At 35.4% G+C, this 17,724-nt stretch overlaps 1 protein-coding gene across 1 annotated transcript; it reads right to left on the bottom strand.

The window, feature by feature from the left end:
* Nucleotides 1-2,394: 2,394 nt before the first annotated feature.
* On the bottom strand, nt 2,395-5,653 carry LOC142624439 (alcohol dehydrogenase). The gene is made up of 10 exons (XM_075798004.1): nt 5,373-5,653; nt 4,737-4,873; nt 4,558-4,604; nt 4,125-4,450; nt 3,960-4,042; nt 3,791-3,866; nt 3,645-3,706; nt 3,458-3,553; nt 3,204-3,365; nt 2,395-2,701 (listed from the first exon to the last, which is right to left on the bottom strand). The coding sequence occupies exons 1-10, from the start codon at nt 5,413-5,415 to the stop codon at nt 2,585-2,587; spliced, it is 1,149 nt and encodes a 382-aa protein (XP_075654119.1). The 5' UTR covers nt 5,416-5,653; the 3' UTR covers nt 2,395-2,584.
* Nucleotides 5,654-17,724: the final 12,071 nt, after the last annotated feature.

Genomic DNA, 17,724 nt, shown 5'->3' with positions numbered 1-17,724 from the left:
CCTTGTTATTTAATTTCTCCTAAGGATTTTGTTTCCTTCTCAAAGAATGTGTTACATGACATAACCATAGGCTACTATAACTGAATGAATGTAAATAAAAGTGTGTGAATCATTATGAAGAATCTACTTTCTTCCATAAATAAGGTCACACAGGATCTTTTCATCCTGTGGGCCAAAATTGGATACTAATAAATATACATTTGGGTTTGGGAAACCATGTTCTATACTACAGTAATTTTGAGAGGGTCGCCATAAAAATTTCAAAAATTAACCTATTGACAAAGGCCAAATGCCAATTTTTTGCATTTCTTTTGAAGCATGATCTAGTTGTGTCATTGAGTAAATAGACTGAGGAAGCTCTATAAGAGATTGGAGGTTGTGAAGTTGAGACTTAAGGATTGGCATAGGAAAGTGTTTGGGAATCTGTTGCAGTAAGTTGAGAATGCGGGAGAAAAGCTAAGGCTGTTTAAAAAAAGGTCCTGAGTTTCAATTTTTATCTGGCATGACAGCAAATGCTGCTAAGGGTGAAGTTTTCTACTTTGGGGTGGATCAACAAACAAAAAAACAGATTCAAGATCATTTCAAGTTCAAAGAAGGTAGCCAGCTGTCTTATAAAAATCATGAGCCTTTGATTGAGAAAATCCCAACTCATATAAACTCATGGACTACCAAGCATCTCTCTATTGTTGGGAGACTCCGACATATTCAATCTATTCTGTTCAGAGTTCAGTCTATTCTGTTCAGAGTTCAAGTGTATTGGCCTCAGGTTTTGCATTCTCCTTAAGAGAGTATTAAGAGCTTGTAGAGTAAGTTTAACAGTTTCTTAGGAAGGAAAAGGACGAGGCAGCTGCAGGTGCAAAGTTGCTTGGAGTTTGGTCTGCATTCCAAAGAAAGAAGGGGGCTTGAGGTTAAAAAACTTGAGGATTGGAATAAAGTTGTCATAATGAAGCTTATTTGAAATCTTTTTGCCCTTTCCGGATGAATTTGGGTGGCTTGTGTTAATGAAAATCTATTGAAGGATAAAAGCTTTTGGGTTATTGAAACTCAAAGCTCCTGAAAATTGGTCTTGGGGTTGGAGGAAGATTTCAAAGCAAAGGGAAGTGATATAAGGCTGTTCATAAAGCATAAGGTTAGGCATGACTATAGTTTTATTTTTTTGGTTAGATAATTGGCACCTAGACGGTGTTTTGTATTCTAAGTATGATTTATGGGGTAATATATGATTCAGCAAGTACTTCAAATGCAAGGGCAACTTGAATTCTCTCATAATGGTTGGTGCTGTCCTAGATCCAAGGATCTAGTTGGTGTTCAATACAAGTGCTTCCAAGTGGATTGAAGGAAGTAAGCTACTGTGGTGTGATTTTCTTCAAATTCTTGTGTGTTCTCTTGTAAATCTACTTGGGAGGCTATTAGAATGAAATTACCTAAGGTGGACTGGTGGAGATTGGCTTGGAAGCATTCCAAAACACAACTTTATTTGTTGGCTTGCCTAAGGAAATAGACTGCCTACAAGGAATAGGTTGATTCGATGGGGTTATCAAGGGGATACTTTTGAGTGTTTTCTGCAAAAGGAAGCATGAGATCAGGGACTACATTTTCTTTGATTGCCTCATATCTAGAAGGATTTTGCATCAAGTCAAAGTCTAGAGTTTGATGGAGGACTCTGGTTATGACTGGGGTGAGGTACTTTAATGGAGTAACAGCACTTGAAGAATAAAAGCTTTAAAGTGCTCTGTCAGCAGCTGCTGCAGTGTACCACGTCTGGTTACCGAGAAACACCCCACACATTTTTCAGGAGCAACATTAAATCTAGAGTTAGGTTCGGCATGAAAGTGAAGAATTCTATGATCAGCAGGGTGATTTGTTGCAATTGGAGTGTTAGCTTCTCTGTGTTTAATAGAAGATGGAAGCAGGAATGCTGCTTCTAGTTTCTAGTTTCATTGTTGTAGTCTAGCTGTTGTTTAGCATAGGTTTTTTTTTTTTTTTGGCTTGTTAATTAACCTTGGCTTCTTTGTGTAGTATTTGCACTAGGCCTTCTTTTTTTGTGCAGTTCTTTTGGGATGCTGGAGCTGTAGAATTTCTGTACTTTTTTTTTTTTTTTTTCAAAATCTATCTCATTCATCTAAAACTGAGAATTTGAGGTTGCTTGAAAGATTGATGAGAATACCGAATGTGAGAGGGTGATAAGATTTTATTTTTATTTTTATTTTTATTTTTTGTGGACAACTGTTTTAGTGAGTATCCACCATAGGCACTGCACTGCTTTGGGATATATAATCTTCAGCCAGCCAGGAAACTTAAAAATCAACAATTTCAAATATTTTGTAACTATAAATTAACCTATAAAGCCCTAAGTGTATCAATTTATTTGATGAAAAAAAAAGCGCCTAAAAGTTCAATATAAACTCACCAAGTCTTTTGATTTAAACGATCTGGAAAATAGATATTTCAATTCTTTTACAGCACTCTAAAGAGAGACACAAGACTTCGCTCCAAACTATCCTACCAGAAGCTAATTTCTCTTGTGGAAAAAAGTTTATTTTCTTCAATTAAACCCATAAATACTCATCATTTCAATCCTGCTCTATGCATCCATGCGGATGATGCATCGAAGGCCGTCACCTCTAAGCATGTACTCAAAGGCCTTGTTGATTTCCGAGAAAGAGACTTCATGGGTGATGAATTTCTCTAGCTCAAGCTCCTGCCACATTATAGAACAATTAGACTGACACAATTTTTTTTTTTTTAAAAAGGTGAAGACGAATAAATGACTTGGATTTCTAAATAGTAAATACAAGCCAAGTAAGCGTATTTCTTGATAAATAATGAAAGAGAAGACCTTGAAAGCAAGAACCATTAGACAAGAAGGAAGAATTAAAGGGAAAAAAAAGATAGCCTTATTCCCTTTGGAGTTTAAGCATAATTTCTTTGGACTTTTAGATTTATATTTGTAGCTTTTGTTTATTCCTCAACTCTCGTCGGATCTTGAGGCAGGATTAAAGCATTCAAACGAGTACTTAATTAAGGTATTCCATGGAGGCCACTAGAGTCTTCAAGTGGCCATTAGACCATTTTCTTGATTAAAATTGCTGTCAGTCACGTGTACAGAAACTAGCATTCTAAGTAAAAGAAGTAATCCTATATGCAGATTGCAAAGTAATCTAATCTGTACATTCTATTTTTCAATAAGTAATTCAGCTTACCTTATTCATGTACTTTTCAACCACCGAAGGCAAGTCAGACCGTGGTTTGTAGTTGCCAAAGAAGGTACCCTTGATAGTCCTCTCGTTCAAGAAATTCATTGGGTGGGTTTTAAATGCATCATCTTTGTTTGGGACACCAACAAGTACAGCAACACCCCATCCCTGCAAGAAAACATACCATATGACAGATTTTAGAAGAATGGATTCGTGATAAAATCTATGAATTACTTGAACAGGAGCTCATGGGAAATTACATCATGAACACATTCAAATGCAGAAATCATGGCATTGATACTTCCAGTGCACTCGATACTTCGATCAACTCCACCATCGGTCATTTCAGCAAGCACCTAAAGAAGTCAAAGAAAGTTAGAAAAGCAGTGAAAATTGATTGCTCCTTCACCGTGGAAATTTTTTTCTAGCATTTTAAAGTAAGCCAACCTCTTGAACAGGCTTGTCATGGTCTTTTGGGTTCACAAATTCGGTGACACCAAATTTCTTGGCTGTTGACAAGAACAAGGAAAATGAATGAAAACTCATCAACATACTATATCATCAGATTTTGACAGCACCAAGTATCACAATACCTTCGTCAAATCTCTTTGCATTCAGATCAATACCAATAATCCTTGAAGCACCAGAAATTCTAGCCCCTTCAGCAGCCTAATCACATAAAACCATAAAATCATATGTATATCTTCACTAGAAACAGTAACGCTGCAGTAGTATCTGCATTAGAAGATAGGAGAGACTCACAGCTAGTCCAACAGCACCCAGTCCAAAAACAGCTACCGTTGATCCCTTTTTGGGTTTTGCAACGTTCAAGGTAGCACCAAGGCCTACAGAACTCAATTCTCAACAACAAGAGAAACGAACAATTAACTATCATGCAAATAAATTCAAACGATTTTTTTAACCGACCTGTTGAGATTCCACAGCTGAGAACACAAACTTTGTCCAGAGGAGCAGCAGGATTAATTTTGGCAACACAACCAACGTGAACCACAGTGTATTCACTAAAGGTGGAAGTCCCAACAAAATGGTAAATGGGTTGTCCATTGATAGAAAATCTGGACTTGCCATCATTGAGCATGACGCCTCGGTCAGTGTTTATCCTCAAGAGGTCACACATGTTGCTCTCCTCCGACTTGCAGTGCCGACACTCTTTGCACTCCCCGGTGAAGACAGGAAGCACATGGTCACCAGGTTTGAGGTCTGTCACACCCTCACCAACGCTCTCAACAATCCTAAGTACAACACAACTACATAGTCAGATAAATGTATATCGATTAAAACTAATTGATTGTAGCTAATATGTTCTAATTCTTTATTTCTTTTCTTGAAATGTCCATACCCGCCAGCTTCGTGACCAAATATGCGAGGAAACAATGGGGTCTGTCCCTGCATATTCAAAAATCAATCGTTTGTTTAAGATTATCTAGCACATAAAATAAGTAATCACTAGAATAATGCATTTCTATACACACGCATAAATCATATGTATATATATGTGATCAGAATGTGATTACGTACCTTGGCTTCCCAGAAGTAAACATCGGTGTGGCAGAGGGAGGTGAAGAGGATCTTGAGACGAACCTCTAGGGCCTGTGGTGGTGCCACTTCCACTTCTTCCATCACAAGTGGCTTTCCAGCTTCCCATGCCACAGCAGCTGCAATTAATGCACATCCATCCAATACTTATTAATTTTCGAATATATATATATAAATAATATACACACAAATGTGTCATCCTAAAGAAGAACAAAATGAAAAATGGTCAAATACAGTAAATTAGCCCCGTTCCTAATTAAAACACGCAATTTCTATGGGACAATCAAAAGCAAAACATTTCTTTGTATTAATTAACATTATTTTGTTGGTACACAAATAATACTATCCCACTTCCAAAAATTATAGTAGTATTTATCTTGGGGGACGGACAAAAAGCAACAAAGCAGTTGTCCTGTCTCCTAGAAAGTAGAAACCACACATAGCGCATAAATTAGAAACAACTAGGGAACGAGTTGATATAATCAAAACAGCAAAGAAATGGAAAGAAAAGAAACCTATTAAACAACCATATGACTAAAAACTCTTAACCAACAACAAAGAATGTCAGAAAAATGAAAAAGAACATAGATAAAAAAAGTGGTATAATGTATTGTGTACCTTTGCAACGTATGACTTGACCAGCAGTGCTTGATGAAGACATGTTTTTAACTTTTGTTTTTGTTTTGTTCACTCACTGTTTCTTGACTTTGATGTTTGAATTTGTCGTGGAGAGATGGGTATGCTCTGTGACTGTGAGGGTATATATAGTGACAGTGTTTAGAAGACAGAGGGTTGGCTTCCAAATCCGGGAGGCAAAACCGTGATCTGGTATCGCTGGTTTTCAAAAAAAAAAAAAAAAAAAGCTGATACCGACAACACCTCCGTATGTTTTGTAATTCCAAGCATCTGGTTTTCTCAACAACCTTCTTTATATTTCCTTTCCTTTTTATATTTGTTGCTGACTAATAAGTAATTAGTACAACCAAGACAAAATAATACTAATAATAATTAATAACTACCCTCATTATACGTGTTCCGCACTCATGACTAGGAGTTTTTTTTTTTTTTTAATTTAATGTAATTTTTTAATTTAAAATCTAATGTTAGTGAGCTTACAGGAATTTTTAATAAACTAAAATTTAATTTAAATTTAAGATCTAAAATTATTGGGTTTAGTGTGTGCTAGTTTTTTGGAAAAAAAAATATTAAACATTTATAAGATATGTCTATACTATTATTTAAGGAGTTTCTCCTGTTTAAGATCTTCATTTTTTTTATTCAAAACTAAAGGATAATCCAATAAAAATAGAACTCTAAATTCCACTAAAATATTGCCTAAAAAATAAGGTCACTCTCCACTCTCCTGTAAATTTTCAAATTACTTTATCCACTTATAAATTCTAAATGCGTAATATTAATGAGAAAATGTGTAAACTTTAAATTGGAATAAAAAAAAACTTTATCACACGCTTCCATGTTCATGTGCCAATCATCAACACTCCACGCACCAGTCATTAGCACTCCATGCACTAGGCATTAGCACCCCACGCATCAATAGCACCCAATACACTAGAGCAATCCTATCAGTATTATTCTGGAAGGAAAATGAAAACCTTGATAAATGTCTGGTGTGTGAGAAGTCTAGGTATAAGGATACACGAGCCCAAGATAAGAAGATTCCTCATAAGGTATTGCATTACTTCCCGTTGACACCGAGATTGAGGAGATTTTACATGTCAAGCCAAAGAGCTAAGGACATGAGATGGTAAATAGAAAAACATATGGACGATGGGATAATGAGGCATCCAGCTGATAATGAGGAGTGGAAGGAGTTTGATTTGCAACATCTTGATTTCACCCTCGAATCTTGCAACTACTTTTAATGCATTATTTGAAACTAATTGCATTACATTACACTTGAAAATGTATATTTCTTTCTACAACTTATATGTTAGGAGTTGTGATTTTAATTCATTTGTGCGACTACTCTTAATGCATTGCTAGAAATGTTTCTTATAATATAGTTAATGTTTTTACTTTGCGATTTTAATGTAGTATTGTTTTTATATTTGTGTTGATTTCGTATCGATGGCTTTTAGGGCATTTTCTTTTGGCACTACTTGAAGACATTTGAGGATATCTTTTGGCCCTAATTATATTATGCTAAAGTTTTTGAATTGTTATAAAGCATCTTGTGTTATTGTATATGTTGCAAACAATTTGTATGGATGGATTGAATTGAATACTTGTTTTATTTTTACTTTTGGAATGTATGGATCATTTTCTTATAAATGTGTTGTTAAAATAAATGTGTTATTCAAAAGTGAGGTTTTAGTAATATAATGACAGGTTATAAGTTAATATAAAAGATAGAAAACAAATGAAAATAGAAAATTAGTTTTGGCTACGAATTTTTCCGTCATCAAATATAGCAAAAAAAAAAATTTGTTTTGGCGACGAAAATTTTCATCACTAAATGTAGCCAATTTTTTTGAGAAATAGTTTTGGCGACGCAATTTTTCGTTGCAATATGTACCCGAATTTTTTTTAAAAAAAAATTTAGCAATAAAATTTTTTGTCGCTAAAAACGATTTAATAAAATAAAGTCCATCTGATGACTGTACGGTGAGTGGATCCACTAGCTCATTGCCTGATGGCCCACATGCCGTGGATCGCATGAGGGTCGTACCATTGGCCCAATCCAAACTATTCGGCTCAAGATATCCCGTGAACTATTACAACCTCGGGGTCTAGTGTTGCTCGGAGCTTGTCTCTAATGTATCTTGGGAATGCCTTAGGGGAGATCGCCTACCGAGCACTATCCAACGTTAGTCGCAAGTTCCAAAACTGATGTACCCATTTCTATAGTGGGACACCTTTTTATTAGGAATAATCACAAAGGGGACCCACTTGCACAAAAAGGCACTTTACGCAATCATAACAATCCCACTAAGCAAGCCCATAATAGAGGGGAAGAGGAAGGAAAAGGGGTTGGACATTTTGGAAGTCAGATATCAAAAAGAAAGAGAGAGAAAACTAAGAGAAAGAGAGAGCTTACTCAAGAATCATAGGAGAGTTGTTAGCAACGTAAAAGAATTACGTTTGTTGTAGGATATTCATAACCCACACAACAACAAATAGATCGTAAGCACAGCCTGGTCAATAGCCCATTAACCGAGCTATACACGCCACAGCAACAAAATAGTTTCATCACTAAATAGTGTATTTAGTGAGGAAAACATTTTGTGATGAAATATTTTCGTCGCCAAAATTTTTTTCTTTAAACTAATCAGACCTTTGGCAACAAAATTTTTCATTGCCAATACTTTCAGCAACAAGGTATAAGTGACGAAATGAATTTCGTCGCTAAAAAGTAGATTTTGTCACCATAATTGGACTTTTAGTGACGAAAATTTTCGTCGCTGAAAATACTTTTTGTTGTAGTGTAATCTTGTCTTGGGTTGATATAATCTGTTAGTACTTTTGTGGCTTTATTTAATTTTTATGTTATATTAAAATGTTCATTGTTCTGATGTTAGTTTGATTATTCACAGGTGTTTTGTTTTATTTATATTATATTTATTTGATGCATGTTAATCTAACCATGAAATAGTTGATCATATTTATTTTTAGGGTTCTTATGTTTCTTTGGTTTCGTATTTGGTTTATTCAATAAAAATTTAACTTTTTGGATCTATGTTAAAGGATGCTTACACATTGTCAAGTATGCGTGCACATGGTTTTGACCATGCGTACGCATAGTTGAGTATGCGTATGTACCTCGAACACAGATTTTGAAAAATTCTTGTTTTTATTTAATTTACTTATTTTCACATGTCATTTGATTTTCTTTTTTACTCTATTTAGGTCAATTATTCACATTTATTTTCTTTCCATATTTTATTTGGTCAATTTACCATGTTTGGTTTATTTGATATATTTTCCTTGTGTGTTTATTTTATTTGTCCTTACCATGTTTAATATAATTTGTTTAATTGTGTTTTTTTTTCCTTTTATATTGTGATGTGATATTTAACATGAGTGTGTTATTTCATTTAAGTGCATTATGTATGTTTAAGTTAAGAATTAGGGCTCTTTTAATAGTTAATTTATTTAAATATGGCCTAGCAACATATAAGGAGGCCGGCCGCAAATCGGGTGGTCTTGAGTGCCTAACATCCTTCCAAACCGTACCCAAACTCCAGACTTATAATTTGGTATGCAGACCCATGCATGTAAGTGAGTGGTGCAGAATGCTCAATTTGATTCATAGACCTAATCTAGGTGGTGACTCCATTTTTACATTCTGCCTAATCCACTCCAAGGCCAAGGCGTACTTTTCACGAGGACACCCACCGTGGGCGCTTGCGCTCACATAATCAAATAACGATTTCAAAATATGAAAACTTCTAGAAGGAAATTGAACTTCACGTATTTGCTTCTCTTTTTTTGTTGATAACTCGATCTATTTAAATTCTCTTATTATTAATTTTTGTTCAATTTAAATTCTCAATGACTCCCTAAAAAAATTCATGGAAACTGCCACTATTAATTGCTTTGAATAGCGTCTTTTTTTTTTTTGTTCAATAATATAATTCATGTTTGGTCCAATAATATTAATTCATGCTTTCTTCAAAAAAATTGTGCATCTTGTTTTCATTTTTAAATTTATGTATTCATTTTCTAAATATGAATATAAGATAAAGAACCCATTTTAACATTTATCTTTGTTTGTTACATATTTTGAATACATGATTTGTGAACAAAATACACACTTATACACCTTTGGCACTTGTTCCCTATTTTTAAAAGCAATTTTTTCACTTACTTGAGTGACTTGAGTGAAACAAGTCATAGAGGTGGGGCTGAACATTTTCAATTTTATAAAGAAAATGGCATTATATTCATTTTGGCCGAAAATGAAAAAATTAAATGAAAATATGTATTCATTTTCTATTTTCATAACTTTTTTTTTAGTATTAAAAACGAAAATGAAAAATGAAAAAGAAATTAAATTTGTTTTAACTAATGAGTCCCACATAAAATAGGAAATGAAAACAAAATACATCATGAATAAAGCTAAACGCCTAAACCAAACCGCTTACTAATAGCAAGGATACCGCTTACTACTCAAGTTAATGTGGGTGAGAACACCTAGACTGATTACACCTCATGCCTTTACTTTTAAGCAATTCATAATCAACTTCAGTATGAATCTGGCATCATATTAGCCTCATTTTTCTTTTTTAATTTTCAAGGTCAAAAGACAAACAACCCAAGTTAATATAGGAAAGGGAAAAAGTTCAAATACTATGTCTTTTTGAAAACCATTAAAATAAAAATTGTCCTTCTGCAGACCTACCAGCTGGTCTTTTTGCACGCAAAGTCTTACCATTTCAAAGTGGTCCAGATTTTCGTCGCCAACTATATAACATTTTATAGGTGCCGTCGATATATATAAGCAAACTCATACTTTTCTCTTCTTCTTACTCAAATATTTCATCCATCAAATTTTTTTTTCTTTTATTTATCTTCTTGAAACATGAAAATAGAACCGATGGAGCACGGATGCGTTTCCGAATTCGGGTGTGGGTGCAAGACTCAGCAATTTTAAAAAAAGTAAAGTGTGGGTGCGGCGATTAAAAAATTTCTAAAAATATTTATATTTATTTTTAATATATTGCTAAGCATACTTTTTCACATTATATAAACATATACCAAATTTATAATAACTATTAACTTAATAACTATTATATAAACATAATTTTTCACAATATATAATAATTATTAACTAAATAAAAAATCAAACCCAAGTCACAACATTACAGTTTATATAAAAAATTAAAAAAATCAGATTAGAGATTCACAATGAGCAATAGAGCATGTGACTATGTGAGAGTATAATGAGCTTAAGATTGAAAAACTGAGATTGAAATCTTTGATTAGTTTGATACCTGAGTTGAGAGAGTGGGTCGGTGAGGTGAGGTGAGCTTGAGACTTGAGGTGAGCTAGAGACTGAGAGTCATGCAAAGAATAGACGGAGAGTGAGATTGTGTCTTAGGGAGTGATTGAGTGCGTCTGTGAGAGAGGGGAGGCGGAGAGCAAAGAGCCGAGAGGGGGGGGGGGGGGGGGACTAGGGTGACAGAGCAGCTATGAAGCACAAAGAGTGAGAGAGCTAAAGATTGAAGAATAAATTAGAGAGCAAAGCGAATAGGATTTTGTTCTTAAGTTCAAACGGTGTGTATTGCATTTTTTTTTTTTTTTTTAATTTCGGTCTGAATTGGCCGGTTCGGTGCCGGTACGGACTGTTTCGGTGGTTTTAGCCAATTCGGTGCGAATCAGCCTGAGTCGACACCGAATCAGCTGCGCGTATCAGGAAAAAAAAAAAACTGGACCCAGCTCCAACGCGAGGGCAGCAGTGTCGCCTGCCGCACCCTATGTCGGACGCGACGATGCTTTAGAGAATGGAACTCGAGAAGCCCATATTAAGAGAAACTCCTAGTGCTCATCAAAAAAGCAAGCAAAAGAATGGCAAAGCTGGTACTAAGAGCATCAACAACTCCCATGGAACAAGTAGTTCTCAACTTTCTGATGATCTTTGCCATCGTTCTGAATCCTTTAGAAAACTAGAAGTGGGTGTTCCAAGGACCAACTCGACCGAGAAAAAACTATCTTGGCTGCGCTCTTAAATCATTGGCGGTGATGCAGAAATAGATTCTCTCTTTGGAAAAAGAAAACTCACCTATGCTGATCACACAGCCTCTGGTCGGTCTCTTCAATATATCGAAGCTTTCATCATTGACAATGTTCTTCCTTTTTATGGTAAGAATTTCTTCCTTTCTATTTTATATGTATATATATACACACACGTTCTTTAGAATCTTAACTTATTGATGATGAATAAGTAAGCTTTATCGTAAAGAAAATTTCAAAAACATTACACATGGATAGATTCATAGAAGCACCTCTGTTATCGCAAACTATAAAGAGCTAGCCCCTCAAGCCTTAACAATTATTACTATACCGCCGGGAAAAATAATTGAAACTGAATGAGCTACCGACAACATGGCTATGATTACATATTACAATCTAGCCCTTCAATCAAACTATACACCTAAGCAACCACAACAGGCTATGATTGTAAATTACAATCTTACCCTTCAATCAACCAAACAATACACTATGACGCGACCTGTCTTACCACGATTCTCGTCTCATGTATCCGGGTTTTGATTTTCCGCATTATAATATGCTGTACGCTTCCAAACACTTAGGCTGCGTTTGGTTGGGTGTAAAATATTTTTCGAGTATAAAATAATTTTAGGTAAAAATATTTTCAGAAAAGGAAAATATTTTTAGGTGTTTGGTGGCATTTTAAAAAATACTTTGGAAAATATTTTCAGGTGTTTGGCAACATTTTGAAAATGTAAATTTTCTACTGATTTCTCACATTTTCTCAACCATTTCTCACATTCCAAACAAATTTTATAATAGAAAATTATAATCTATCAACTTCTAAACAAACAAAAATCAAAACAACACCATGGGCAAATCATTCCGTCAAACTGAGAGAGGGAGGTGAGACAAGGAGGAGGAAGAAAGAGATCGGTGGGTCACCGATCTCGCCGGCGCAATCACACGCGTTGATCTCGCCCACCAATGTTTGCATTCTTTTTTAAGTTCCAGAGATCATATATTCCCTCAATCTTAACTTATTTTTATTTAACTCAAGAAAGAAATAATACAGTAAGTCTTTTTGCTTCTAATTTTTTTTTTTGAGGTCCATTTGAGTTTTAATGAATCTAAACTCTTACTGATCTTTGACTAGAATTCTCATCGATTTATAGGTGACCAAGACCAAGACAATTGGTGAGTTTTTACTTTGAAGCTTTCAAGAAATAGCAAATTTTTTAAGGGGGTAATCACACAGTTACACTTTCCTTCCTTAAGATTTAATACTTCACTCTAAATTTAAAAGTAAAAAACACTTTTCTCCATTAACATGACCAAAATTTGTTAACTTGATGTTAAAAATGTTGTGCACTAATTTGCCATTTGTACTTAGTGACAGGCTTCTAATATTATTATTCATTTCAAAATTTATTTTTTAAAATTTTTAAATAAAGAGTATTTTAAAATACCTATTCAAAATGACTTTTGCTTTTTTTTTTTCTTTTTTCAATGGGCTGAGAAGAGATTTATTACAAGTTTTTTTAGTGCTTGATAAAGTTTTCATTTTAATTATCAATTTATTAGTTATGTTTTTACTAATCATTATTAAACTTTGTTAAAAAAAATCTTATAAAAATTTAGAATATTCTATTATTAAAATAAGCACAAGAGGGGAATGTTATTTTCTTCAAACCAAGAGAGGTGGGTGATTTTTTTTCTTCAAATATAAGGTGAAGTGTCATTTTTTCAAATTTCAAGTAAGAAAGTGTAATTTTTTTTTTTTTCGTTTGACTTTTGAGTACCCAATTTGCCTGCAGGGAACAAGATTGAAAAATGTGGCAAAGAGCTAGAATGGTGGGACCGAAACTACTTTGGGAATATTAGAAGAGAAATGGAAAAGAAAAAATCGTTGCTTAGCAAAGCTGAGTTTGAGGCACAACAAAGTGGATGCAATCATAAAGTAAGAGAATTACAAGCCGAAATTGGAATCCTAATGGAGAGGGAAGCACGTATGTGGAGGCAAAGGTCACGAGTACTATGGGCTAGCAAAGGTGATTGCAACTCCAAATTTTTTCACAGCCAAGCAACCAAAAGATTTAGAAAAAACACAATAAGGGGAATTAAAGATGAGGCGGACCAGTGGCGTGAGGATCCAAGTGTCATTGCATCAATCTTGAATAAATATTACAAAGACTTGTTTTCAACATCAAGGCCGAACCATGCAGAAGAGGTACTTTCCTACGTATTGCCATGCATCACCGATGACATGAGCCATGAGTTAGTTGCTGATTTTCAAGAATGGGAAGTGGCTGTTGCACTCAATGAAATGTCCCCTCTAAAAGCACCAGGACCTGACGGTATGCCACCATTGTTCTACCAACACTTTTGGAATGTTGTGGATAATGATGTTACACAAGATGTCCTTTTGTGGTTAAATACAGGTATTCTCCCTGAACCTGTTAATCATACTTTCCTTACCCTCATTCCCAAAAAATCAAACCCTGAATATGTCCATGAATTTCGGCCAATAAGTCTATGTAATGTTATATACAAAAAATTTTCTAAAGTTCTAGCCAATAGGTTGAAAAAAGTATTACCAAATATTATTTCTGAACACCAATCAGCTTTTGTTAAGGATCGCTTGATATCAGATAATATTTTGGTTGCTTTTGAAACTTTGCATTGTCTGAAGAATCATAAATCAGGAAAAACAGGATACATGGCGCTCAAATTGGATATGAGCAAGGTATATGACAGGGTGGAGTGGTCCTTTTTGGAAGATCTGATGCGAAAGATGGGGTTTGCAAAAAGGTGGATCAACCTAGTCATGATGTGTGTTACAACGGTCACTTACTCAATATTGGTGAATGGCGAACCAAAGGGGGTGATTCATCCTAGCAGAGGCATCAGACAAGGAGATCCTTTATCCCCCTTCCTTTTCCTTTTATGCATAGAGGGCCTACATGGGCTCATCAGGAGGGATGCAAGGGAAGGGAAATTAAGAGGCTTCTCGTTGTGCAGAAGAGGACCAAAACTAACACACTTATTTTTTGCAGATGATAGTCTCCTGTTTTGTAGAGCAACCCCCAATGAATGCAGTGTGATCTTAGACCTATTGGGATCCTATGAAAGTGTTTCAGGTCAAAAAATAAATAGAAGCAAGACAACACTCTTCTTTAGTAAATCCACTCCAGATGAAACTAAAGAAATTATTAGAGGCTTATTGGGGGTGCAAGAAATTCAGCATTATGAGAAATATTTAGGTCTTCCTTCATTGGTAGGGAAAGGCAAAAAAGCTAACTTCAATTACATTAAGGAAAAGGTGTGGAGGAAATTGCAAGGGTGGGAAGGAAGATTACTATCACAAGCAGGAAGGGAGGTGTTGATAAAATCGGTTATTCAAGCAATCCCTTCATTTGCTATAGGGTGCTTCAAAATATCGATAGGACTATGTAATGATATTGAAGTGATGATTAGAAAATTTTGGTGTGGCGAAAGGGGAAATAGGCAAAAGATTCATTGGCTCAAATGGGATGAAATTGCAAAATCAAAAATGGTGGGTGGAATGGGGTTTTGAGATGGCGGGCGATGTACGATGACTCACTATTGGCAAAACAAGCATGGAGACTTTTGACAGATAAAGACTCTTTGTTCTACAGAATTTTCAAACCAATATTTTTCCCTCATTGTACCATCATGGAAGCGAAGGATTCAAGATCAAGCTCTTATGCTTGGAAGAGTATCCTCCATGGAAGAGATGTAATTCTAAGGGGGGCAAAATGGCGCATTGGGAATGGGAAAACAATCCAAATTTACAAACACAGGTGGCTGCCTCAAAAGAACCATGATATGATCATGTCTCCAACAGTGGAATCAATGGAGGAGGCAACGGTAGATGTCTTAGTGGACCCAGAAACAAGGCAATGGAACAATACCATGGTGGACGGTCTCTTCACCCCTCAGGAAGCTGAAATTATCAAAAACATCCCCCTAGCCCGTAATGAAACAGAAGACAGCCTCTACTAGCCCTTAGCACACGATGGGAAGTACACTTGCAAATCAGGATACCGCTTTCTAAAGGAAGAAGCAGAACCAGTTTAGCAAGGGACACCTTCTGCTCTTGAAACCCAGCTATGGAAAAAACTATGGATGCTGAATGTTCCTAATAAGGTCAAGAACCACATATGGAGAGCTTGTCATGACTCATTGCCCACGAAACAAAATCTAATGAAGCGCACTATCATCTTAATAGCACTATGTGATCGGTGCAAACAACTTCCAGAAACTACACTAAATGCAGTGTGGACGTGCCCCAAATTGGACGAAGTCTGGACAGACTCGGGTCAATGGAGTTTTCGCCGAAACATGAGTTTTATGGATTTCAAAGAGCTGCTCTCGTGGGTGATACAAGAACAGAAGAATGCATAGCTATTTGCAATGATGGTGTGGACGGTCTGGACTCAGAGGAACCAAGCTCACCTTAATAAACCACACTGCACTTTATCTTAAATTGCATCCTCGGCAAAGACAAGACTGGACGAGTATATTGCAGCACAACCAGCGGCAAGCACGCCCCAATGACGCCCACGTGTCTCTTGGCAGCCCCCTCCCTGTGATTTGTTTAAAATCAACTATGACGGCGCCATTTTCGAACATGAGGGAAAGTTTGGTGTAGGTGTTATTATCCGAGACTCATCGGGAGCGGCCATTGCATCTCTGTCACAGCTTCTTCCCTGTGCTTACCAGGTAGCAGACATGGAGGCAATTGCAGCAACCAGGGCGCTGGAATTTGCAAGAGAGATTGGGATTACTGATGCTATCTTGGAAGGAGACTCTTGGCTAGTCCATCATGCATTAACAAGTGGTGAAAAATCTTTGTCTCCGTTAAGTTTGTTGGTGGAGGATGTTAAATTTTGTTCAACTAGATTTCACACATTACTTTACTCTCATGTAAAGAGAGAAGGTAACAAGGTAGCTCATGGATTAGCTAGACACGTTGTTCATGTTTCAGATTGTGTTGTGTGGATGGAGTCTATTCCTCCACGCTCTTATGCTGTATTTCAGGCTGATTTAGCCAATATTATTCAATAAAATGCCTCACAGGCTGGCTTCTCAAAAAAAAAAATTTTTGATAACTTATTTTGGATTTTAAACTTGGAACTTGGAAAACATTTCCATATGTGTTGATAAATATTTTGGTATTTGGTTGCTAATTAAATATTTATTGAATTTTTCAAATACATTAAGTCAAAACTTAAACATATTTGTTTCGTTAGTATAGACATAATGATGTATGACATGCAAATTACATCATATGATGCAAATCTTTTTTTTATGGATAAAATCACAATTTATTGATTATTCAAAATACAAAGTCATTATCAATATGTTTTTTTCTTTAAATATGAAAATCAGTAGGATCTTACAATCCACAATCCAATCCTATAATTCACGATTCCACCTACCTTTCACGATCTTACGTAGGATCCCGATTTTGACAACTTTGAATATAACACTATATTGTACCATTTGATAACTTCAGGTTTTTATAAAAAAAAAATTTATGTTATAGGTTTAATAAAGAGTTATATTCTTCTCAAAAATATAAGGAGTTACATGTTTTTAACTAGAGGTTAATGGAGTTGGTTTCTAATTAACTCTCTAAGTTGGGTGGGTAAGTGGAGGTTAAATAAACAAGGAAATGATCCTTTCTCTTCCCAGTGGCGACTCCAGGAAATTTTTTCAGGGTGTTCCTCAACAAGCATAAATTACACAATCTAATAAAAAGAAAATTTTATATATTGACAACAACAACGATAAAAAAACACGCAAATACATAAAATTTACAATTGCCTTCTACGAGTTTTCATATTTTGAAATTGTTGCATGATAGTCTCATTATCAATGCTACAAGCTACATCTTTTTCAATATACACAACCAAGCAATCATTCATCCATTGATCTCCCATTCGATTGCGCGGTTCATTCTTTATATATTTCATTACTGAAAAACTTATTTCTATTGTTGCAGTAGCAACTGGAAGGGTCAAAGCTAACTTCACAAGCAAATAGACTAACGGATATATCTTATGTTTCCTTGTGCTCACTAACTTTTCAGCAAGTTCCCTAACTCCTTGAAGCTCTAAAAAGAAGTCATTGCTACGCATATCAAAAATGTAATTCTGAAGTTGAGAGTCAAGTGCCAAAATATATGTCCCAAGAAAATCAGAGGGATAGAACTTAGCTAGACGTATCAACTTTTCCTTATCGAAAGCTACAAATGAATTACTTGGATTCA

Source organism: Castanea sativa, chromosome 2 (genome assembly GCF_040712315.1).
Source record: "Castanea sativa cultivar Marrone di Chiusa Pesio chromosome 2, ASM4071231v1".
Classification (NCBI taxonomy): domain Eukaryota; kingdom Viridiplantae; phylum Streptophyta; class Magnoliopsida; order Fagales; family Fagaceae; genus Castanea; species Castanea sativa.
This window is presented reverse-complemented; position numbering and strand designations above follow the sequence as displayed.

Coding starts and splice junctions, on each gene's coding strand:
- LOC142624439 (XM_075798004.1), bottom strand. CDS start 5,415: ATGTCTTCATCAAGCACTGCTGGTCAAGTCATACGTTGCAAAG. Junction 4,451..4,557: donor TTTGGTCACGAAGCTGGCGG/GTATGGACATTT, acceptor TGTTGTACTTAG/GATTGTTGAGAGCGTTGGTG. Junction 3,366..3,457: donor CATTTGAATGTGTTCATGAT/GTAATTTCCCAT, acceptor GTTTTCTTGCAG/GGATGGGGTGTTGCTGTACT.